At 37.6% G+C, this 9,652-nt stretch overlaps 1 protein-coding gene across 2 annotated transcripts in view; it reads left to right on the forward strand.

Moving 5' to 3' along the window:
* The window catches only part of RPP30 (ribonuclease P/MRP subunit p30), a 30,774-nt gene extending 21,925 nt beyond the window's left edge, over window positions 1–8,849 (forward strand). The window contains exons 9-11 of one of the 2 annotated variants that reach the window (XR_003586560.3): window positions 380–417; window positions 758–853; window positions 5,049–5,107. Coding sequence is in view for 1 of the 2 variants with exons in the window: in XM_027960219.3 (XP_027816020.1) it covers window positions 380–417; window positions 774–853; window positions 5,049–5,158 (228 nt within the window). In the remaining variant the exon portion in view is untranslated. Of the gene's footprint in view, window positions 1–379; window positions 418–757; window positions 854–5,048 lie in introns of both variants that reach the window. The other variant, XM_027960219.3, reaches the window with a different exon arrangement.
* The last annotated feature ends 803 nt before the right edge of the window (window positions 8,850–9,652 follow it).

Consider the following 9,652-nt stretch of genomic DNA (forward strand, 5'->3'; position numbering starts at 1 on the left):
TTTTCAAGTTTTAAAACTAAAAGATTTCTAGGGTAGAAATTAAAATAGTAATGTAATAAAAGGTTGTGTTTTCATTTTTAACTTCATTTGCTCATTGTAATTGGTGAAGAGCAATTTTATCCCTATTTATCCCCATTCTTTTGGGGCTTCAAATTTTGTTTATATAAATAGTCTTTGCTTTATATTGCTATAAAATGCTTTTCAAGGGTCTTTTATATTTTCAAAAATGTAAGAAATCCATCAAAATTATAACGACTTAAATTTATGCAGTTGACTTCCTTATTTTTAGACACTTAAGCATCCTATTTACTGCAGATGAAGTCATTGAAATGTTATGAATAACTTCTCTCATATCTATTTTTTGTTCATTTTATTTTAGCCTTTAGAAATAAGAGGCCCATACGATGTGGCAAACTTGTATCCTTTTCTGAATAAGAAGTCATTGGAATTTTCTTTTAGGGAATTTGGTCTATTAAACTTTAACAAGAGTTTTAAAACTATAAGTTTATCAACTAAGAGCTTCAAAAACAAATTATATCTGGCTTAAAGTGCTTTATCCTTTTGTTTTCTGGATGAAGGGTAAAGTAGAAACGAAGGGGAAGAGTACAAGTTTAGAGTTAAATGAGTCTTTTCTCAAATGCTTTTTCCATTTGGGCTAAGAACTGTAGAATTAGTGTCTCTCTCGGGGCCAGGGCAGCTGGCATTGTTGGTTATGTTTCTGTTGGTCTGGTGTCCTCCGCTGACTCTTGGCTAAAAGCTTTAACGACCCCCAGAGGGTTGCTGTTTGGGCTGTCTGAAAGCGATGCCAAGGCCACAGTGTCCACCAACTGCCGAGCGGTGCTTCTGCATGGAGGTGAGCACGTTTTTCCAACAGAATCACTGTGGTCATGTTAAGAGCCAGTCACTTCTGTCAAACAGTTGAGCCATATCAACTTTTATTATCCTACCCCTCAGAGTTCCTTTAAAGTCATCTTTTCTGAACCCACTAGCCATGTGCATCAATGCTTTTCTTGCCCTTCACGTCAAGCTTTATGTTCTGTAGTTCGTGGAATGAATATACTTTGCCTTGAGTGTTGAATGCGTTCTTCAAGCTCTTCATATGTATCCCTGCCTACATTTTGATAGGCCTCTAGTTGCCCTTTCTTCTAGAGGGACATGCTTTCCCTGCTGAAAATCACTGATTGAGAGAAGTGAAAAATACGTGTAAGCCATTAATGAGGAACACAAAAGCACCAAATGCATTTTTAAAGATCCAGCTAGCAAACTCAGATCACAGCTTTGCACATTTATTACACCTTGTGGTTCTTTTCTCATTTTTGTTTCCATGTTCAAGTATGCGTAGACTCCACGTTCTTTTACTCACATTTCATTTATATATATATCTACCTCCTTACCTTAATTCCACTACTTGAAGGCACTGAATTTTTTATTCATCAGATGATAAAAATTGAACTAGAAGTGTTTGATATGCCAGGACTTTGGAGAATGAAAAAGAGGCTTTTTAAAAGAAAAAAAAATTTGTACTTTTGATCTGCTGCTTTTATCTTCATTCTCTTTGTAATTTTTAGTACTAGTGGTAATGGTCAGGAAGCAGTTTACTTGATACCATCTACATGAGTGTTAAGCTTCAGAATTGGTTGCTACATAAAGACTAGGTTATTTAACAAAAGAGTAGTTAAGTTATTGAGGGCTTGTATATTATGTCTGGATTTTAATGATCTGATTTCTGCTTGGGAGAACTGGTTGCTGTATTGACTTACCGTGAATTAGATGATTTTGCTTTTGTTTTCAGCAGTTTTAGTTTGAGATTCTTTCATTACATACATACCCTAATCCCACCATATAAGCTCTGGGAATGACCAAATTAGAACTTTTATCAAGATTTTCTGAAATTAGGAAATAGTTCAAACTGGTGGTTCTGCCATTATTTTTGTCTAAAGTGATGTAAGGTACCATCAAGATTTTGGGTAACAATTAGTGGTCTAAAACAGACTAAGACAAAGAAGGGAAACTAATTTTAAAAATTTAATAGGGAAAAATATGAAGATCTACTGTTGACTTCAAGAACCTCAGCTATTCAACGTAAGTTATATCTAAAGCCAGGCTTTTATGGAAGCTAAACTAAAAGAAGTCTCGTGGACTTTAACAGCATTCCCATTCATTCCAGTTGTGCCCCAGACAGTCCTAGTTTATGCTTATTTTCCCTGTAGAATTAATAGCACATCTACAGGATAAATTGTAATTACCATGGTTTTAGTTGACATTGCGGTCAATGAGACAGTAGCGTGGTGGGATACTAGGGTTATTAATTCAGCCTAAGGTTCAATTCAGTTCAGTCGCTCAGTTGTGTCCAACTCTTTGTGACCCCATGGATAGCAGCACGCCAGGCTTCCCTGTCCATCACCAACTCCCAGAGTTTACTCAAACTCATGTCATTGAGTCAGTGATGCCATCCAACCATCTCATCCTCTGTCATCCCTTTCTCCTGCCTTCAGTCTTTCCCGGCATCAGGATCTTTTCCAGAGTCAGTTCTTTGCATCAGGTGGTCGGACTATTAGAGCTTCAGCTTCAGCATCAGTCCTTCCAACGAGTATTGAGGGCTAATTTCCTTGAGGATTGACTGGTTTGATCTCCTTGCTGTCCAAAGGACTCTCAAGAGTCCTCTCCAACACCACAGTTCAAAAGCATCAATTCTCCGGTACTCAGCACTCTTTATGGTCCAACTCTCACATCCATACATGACTACTGGAAAGCCATAGCTTTTACTAGACAGATCTTTGTCGGCAAAGTAATGTCTCTGCTTTTTAATATGCTGTCTAGGTTTGTCATAGCTTTTCTTCCAAGCATCTTTTTAATTTCATGACTGCAGTCACCATCTGCAGTGATTTTGGAGCCCAAGAAAATAAAGTCTCTGACTGTTTCCATTGTTTCCTGATGAAAGTGAAAGAAGAGAGTGAAAAAGCTGGCTTAAACTCAACATTCAAAAAACTAAGATCATGTAATCTGGTCCCATCACTTCATGGCAAATAGATGGGGAAACAGTGGAAACAGTGAGAGCCTAAGTTTACATGAAAAGAATTACTCGATTCTGAGGCAAGAGGATTCAAAGCCTCACTGTTATCCTCTGTGTTCGTAAGACCCAACTGGCACCTGCATCATCCTGAGTCCCCATTTAAGGACACCATTGCACAGAAGCACTACCAAAAGATGGTTAATTCTTGGAGGGTGTGAAAACCCTATCATGAGAGCAACTGTTGAAAACAGTGCAGGAGCAGACACCTAGGAAACAGGAGAGCTGAGACACACAGTAGTAGCTGGCCGTCCACACTGGAAGGCGTGCTATAAGGAATCAAAGTTAGAGGAGTCCTGTGGGGTTCTAGCAACCAGTGAATGGCAATTTTAAGGTCAAGACAGAGAAAAGAGGTTCAGGGTCTACTTTAGTAACTATATAAAAATCTTGTTTTTCAGTGGTTTATAATCTTGTTGGCTTAGATTAAGAAGTAAATGTTCATGTGATTAAAAAACGAATATTTCTGACATGGAACTAAAATAATTATGAAACTAATCCTTTTTGTTTTGTTACAAACATTTTTGTTAATTGCTTTTCACAATTTAATTCTTATTTTTTATTCTGCTGATTTTTAAACTTTTACTCATAATCATAGTGATAAAATAGACATCTGTAAGTGTAACATTTTTCTTGGTGAAATGCAGATTTTGGTCAATTTGTTTGTTTTGAGGTTCTCTGATTATCTTGGCATGGTAATGACCTTGAGAGAAGTTTTGTCCCTGTTTTTATAAATTAAAATGCTTTTAAATAACTAACAGAAGTTTAGTAGACTGGTAAATTAATCTTGATAAGTTAGAAGGTAATATTTAACTTTTTAGAAATGACTTGACTTCTATTACATGAAATAAGTCTTCATTAAATTTGTATTTATCAAGTCCCTTTGATTTTATCTCTCTTGTCACCAGAGGGTCTCGCTTCCTCCCTCATCTTCCCCATTTCCGAAGGACTAAGTTTGAATCTCTCCAGGGCACTGTGACCTTTCACAAACTGCCCCTCCAGCCTTGTTCCCCGCTGGCTTTTTCACACCCCTCCTTTACTCCAGTCATCTTGTCTCCTAAGTATTATTTTCTTATCTCTCTCTCCATATCTTTGCAAAGGAAAACTTTCCTCTTTCTTTTCCTTCTTTTGTGATAGTGTTACTTCTTTTCTGATACCTTCCTGGTGCACCCAGGCAGGGTTACTTCTTGTGGGATCTCCATTCCTATCATATTATTGCATTTGCCCCTGATGTGCTTTCAGTATGGGTAGAAAGAACGCTGTTTAGGCATCTCAGAGTCCTCTGTAGGTGACACAGTGCCTGGCCCTGTAGCACATTTTTAGCAGAAGTTAGCGAGACTGAAGTTGAACTCTGCTGCCAGCCTGACCTAAACATCTAATAATTTCCATTCTTCTTTGTCCATTGTCACCAACATAAAAGAGGTCGATAACCATGTGTATTATTCTTTATCCACTCAACAAGTATTTCTTAAACATTTGTTAAATAGCCAGGCATTGCTGTATGTTGGCCATACAATATGGTTGATTCTTCAGACAGACACTCATGATCTAGTAAGGGACACAGATAGTGAATGGTCTGGCCAGAAAATGAAGTGAGCACACACACCGCCGTGGATCAGTACGGCTGGCTGTTGTACCTGCTGTCCTCACTCATCCGTCTCTACCATGCTTTACGCGTGTGCTGCCCCAGCCTCTGAAACTTGGTTTCTCCTACATGAGATGCCGTTAGAGATAACTTGCCCTGTAATTTTACCCTTGAGGGTAGTCCCTTTGGAATGAACTGGATGTTAATATACTGATATTTGTATAAGCTAGGGGCAGGTAGAGGTGATAGCAATAAATGGCATCAGCACTCAGCGGTTCATACAGGTTTATCATTCACTCCCGCTGTAAGTCACAGTAACATGGGGATGCTTGTTACACCACCTCTTTAAATCATATCTTGACTTTAAGCACCTTGGTTTCCTTGTTTGATTTATAGAAACTAGAAAAACTGCTTTTGGAATTATTTCCACGGTGAAGAAACCTCGGACATCAGAAGCAGATGATGATTCTCTTCCAGCCTGCAAAAAAGCCAAGTGTGAGAGCTGAAAAGAACCCTCCATCTCAGTCGACACTCTGCCCTTTCAGAGTGCATCAGCCACTCCGAACAGAAACGGAGCCCCCATATGATTCACTGTTTTCACTTGGAGCCAGATGTCACTAGCCTATAAAAACAATCTTATATTCAAGCCATTAAAATAACAAAACCTAGTAAAACTAAAAAAAAAAAAAACCTGTCCCCTTAATGAATTTAGATATATTTTAGGAGAAAAACAAAGACTAGTTTATTTATCCTTTGCATTAAGTGATAATTGGCAGGTATACTTGAGTAAGATCTTTCAATATAAGAGACTCTTTAAAAATGTTTTTTGTTCATTTTGAAGTTCCTGCTTCTCAGCTTCACTTGGTATATATGGCTTATTATTTTTTAGATTTACTGCTCAAAAAGTGATTATTTTGAGGACTATTAAAACTTTTGCTAAGGGATTGACTTTTTAGTTGATCTTTTGTTTTAAGCCTCTCTTTCATTATGTTCATGAAGTCCAAGTCCTTTCTAAGAGCAATTGCTATAAAATTTGTGGAGGAAAGGGAAGGTGCTCATAAAAGCACACTGGCCTCTTCCTTTGCTGCTTCTTACCTCCATGATGTCCTTAAAATAGGATTCCTCTGAGTTGGAAGCTCCTGAAAACCTAATACTGATTTTTATAAAACTATAGGGAAAATCTCAAAGTACTAGACTCAACCAAATTTGTAAATAATTTTTTTAAATAGCAGGATCATTATGTTAAATAGGAGTAGCCCTTTTTTACAAGTATCTGCATTTATGCTATATTGATACTAAGAAAATTGGAGAAAGCTTTACACCAAACTCACCTGTGAAGTTTGTTTGTTTGTTTGTTGTTGTTGTTTTCCTTTTAAAAATCTTTTATTTATTCGTAAACATTTTTAAATTTTTACACAGTTTTTAAAGGTTACTTTCCATTTACAGTTGTTAAAAAAATACTGGCCGTATTCCTGTGTTTTGCAATGCATCCTTGAGTCTTATGCCTCCTACTACTTTGTACCTCCTACTCTCCCCCTCCGGTGTTGCGCCCCCCCCCCACCCCCTCCACTGGTAACCCTCAGAGTGTTTTCCTTATCTGTGAGTCTGCTTCTTCTATGTTATATTCTCTAGTTTGTTAAGAACACATATTCTTTAACTCCGGGGTACAGGGCAATAATACTTTCAATTTGTGTCATTCATGCTGAAATACCTATTGTATTCTTTTTTTTTTTAATTTTTATTATAAATTTATTTATTTTAATTGGACGCTAATTACTTGACAATATTGTAGTGGTTTGCCATACATCAACATGAATCCACCACAGGTGTACACGTGTTCCCCATCCTGAACCCCCATCCCTCCTCCCTCCCCGTACCATCCCTCTGGGTCATCCCAGTGCACCAGCCCCGAGCATCCTGTATCCTGCATCGAATCTGGACTGGCGATTCGTTTCACATATGATATATATACATGTTTCAATGCCATTCTCCCAAACCATCCCACCCTCGCCCTCTCCCACAGAGTCCAAAAGACTGTTCTATACATCTGTGTCTCTTTCGCTGTCTTGCATACAGGGTTATCGTTACCATCTTTCTAAATTCCATATATATGCATTAGTATACTGTATTGGGGTTTTTCTTTCTGGCTTACTTCACTCTGTATAATCAACTCAAGTTTCATCCCCCTCATTAGAACTGATTCAAATGTATTCTTTCTAATGGCTGAGTAATACTCCATTATGTATATGTACCACAGCTTTCTTATCCATTCATCTGCTGATGGACATCTAGGTTGCTTCCATGTCCTAGCGATTATAAACAGTGCTGCGATGAACATTGGAATACGCGGGTCTCTTTCAGTTCTGGTTTCCTCAGTGTGTATGCCCAGCAGTGGGATTGCTGGGTCGTATGGCAGTTCTATTTCCAGTTTTTTAAGGAATCTCCACACTGTTCTCCATAGTGGCTGTACTAGTTTGCGTTCCCACCAACAGCGTAAGAGGTTTCCCTTTTCTCCACACCCTCTCCAGCATTTATTGCTTGTAGACTTTTGGATCGCAGCCATTCTGATTGGAGTGAAATGGTACCTTATTGTGGTTTTGATTTGCATTTCTCTGATAATGAGTAATATTGAACATCTTTTCATGTGTTTGTTAGCCATCTGTATGTCTTCTTTGGAGAAACGTCTTTTAGTTCTTTGGCCCATTTTTTGATTGGGTCGTTTATTTTTCTGGAAGTGAGCTGCAGGAGTTGCTCGTATATTTTTGAGAGTAATTCTATGTCAGTTGCTTCATTTGCTATTATTTTCTCCCATTCTGAAGGCTGTCTTTTCACCTTGCTTATAGTTTCCCTTGTTGTGCAGAAGCTTTTAATTTTAATTAGGTTCCATTTGTTTATTTTTGCTTGTATTTCCAGTATTCTGGGAGGTGGGTCATAGAAGATCCTGCTCTGATTTATGTCGGAGAGTGTTTTGCCTATGTTCTCCTCTAGGAGTTTTATAGTTTCTGGTCTTACATTTAGATCTTTAATCCATTTTGAGTTTATTTTTGTGTATTCACCTGTGAATTTAGATGCTTACATAAAACATTGGCAAAACCATGCATCCCATAACCAGGTGAGATTTACTCTAGAAATATAAGTATGTTTCAGTTCTTTTCAGTGTACTATACTTTATCATATTAATAGGTCAAATTAGATAAATCAGAATCATCTTAATAGATGCAAGTAAGACATTGAACAAAATGTGAAATCTACTCCTAATTTAAAAAATAATAAGAGCCCTTAATAAAATACAAGTATAGGAATACTTCACACATACACACGTTTGTTTCTGTTTATATATTGTATTAAGCATCGTGATTCTAAAATAAAGCATTTTTTACTCCCATCTGAACGTAATATGATGGATTAGCCTGCTGCCCTCCCTAAAACAGATGGCCACTGCTGCTGAACCCTAGAGCCTGCCCCTTCCTTGAGTGCCAACTTGCTTCTTCCTTCACCCTACTGCATTCACCAAGGGTTAGGTGTGTGTGTATTCACAAATCTGTTTATGCCATTGCATTTATTGAGCATTATAAAATTATGTAAGTTAATTTAAAATTATGAAAACTGATGAACTAGGAGGAGCAAAAAAAAGGATTCCCAGGAAAATTAATGCTTTTGAAAAATTTTTAAAAGATACTCATTTAAAAGAACTGTCAAAATAGATGTGAGCAAGACAACTAGATTTGGAAGAGATCCAGTGGACATTTACCAGAGTCTTCTATTTTTTTTCTTCTTCTTTTTTAAATTGATGTAACATTGTAAAGTTTTATGTGTATAACATTGTAAATTCAATTTATGTACATTATCAGTTCAGTTCAGTCACTCAGTCGAGTCCAACTCTGTGACCCCATGGATCACAGCACACCAGGCCTCCCTGTCCATCACCAACTCCTGGAGTTCACTGAGACTCACATCCATCGAGTCAGTGATGCCATCCAGCCATCTCATCCTCTGTCGTCCCCTTCTCCTCCTGCCCCCAATCCCTCCCAGCATCAGAGTCTTCCGATGAGTCAACTCTTCGCATGAGGTGGCCAAAGTACTGGAGTTTCAGCTTCAGCATCATTCCCTCCAATGTACATTTTACATGCTACCAAAAGGTTCCACCCATCCCCATACAGTTGACCCCTTACCAATAAATTCCACATAAGAATGAAATCATTTAGTATTTGTCTTTCTCAGTCTGACTTAATTCCTTTAGCATCATATCCTCAAAGTCCATCTGTGGTGTCACAAATGGAAAGATTTCTTCTTACTTTATGGCCAAGTAGTAGTCTATCTTATATACACACACAGCACGTTTATCCATGCTTCATTTGTTCCTTTGTTGATGGACATTTAAGTTGTTTCCATAACTTAGCTATGTGACTAGCACTGTTGTGAACATAGTAGTGTATATATCTTTACAAATTTGTGCTTTCGTATTCGTTGGATAAATTCCCAGAAGTGTAATAGCTGAGTCATGGTGGTTCTCTTCTTAATTTTTTGAGGAATCTCCATAGTATTTTTCTTATTTGCATTTCCACCAATAGTGTGTGAGGGGTCCCTTTTCTCCACATCCTGTGTATAACATTTTATATTTCTTGCCTTTTTGATAAGAGCCACATTTCCAAGAGGCAGTCAGGCATGACACAGGTATTAGCATTATCTTTCTGCATGTTGTCTCCTCAGGCAAGGGAAACAAATGCAAAAGTAAAAGGCTGCAAGCAAAAGAAACCCACCAGCAAAATGAACAAAGAGCCAACAAGGACCTACTGAATAGTACAGGGAACAATAATAAATATTGTGTAATAAACTATAAAGGAGAGGAATCTGAAAAAGTATCGTGTGTGTGTGTGTGTGTGTGTGTGTGTGTGTAAAAGTTTGTAAAAAAAAAAAGGCAACCTTTTGAATGGGAAGATATTAATGTATCAGATGAGGGGTTAATAGCCAAAATATATTTTAAAAAATTCATATCACTA

The sequence above is a fragment of the Ovis aries genome, chromosome 22 (genome assembly GCF_016772045.2).
Source record: "Ovis aries strain OAR_USU_Benz2616 breed Rambouillet chromosome 22, ARS-UI_Ramb_v3.0, whole genome shotgun sequence".
NCBI lineage: Eukaryota > Metazoa > Chordata > Mammalia > Artiodactyla > Bovidae > Ovis > Ovis aries.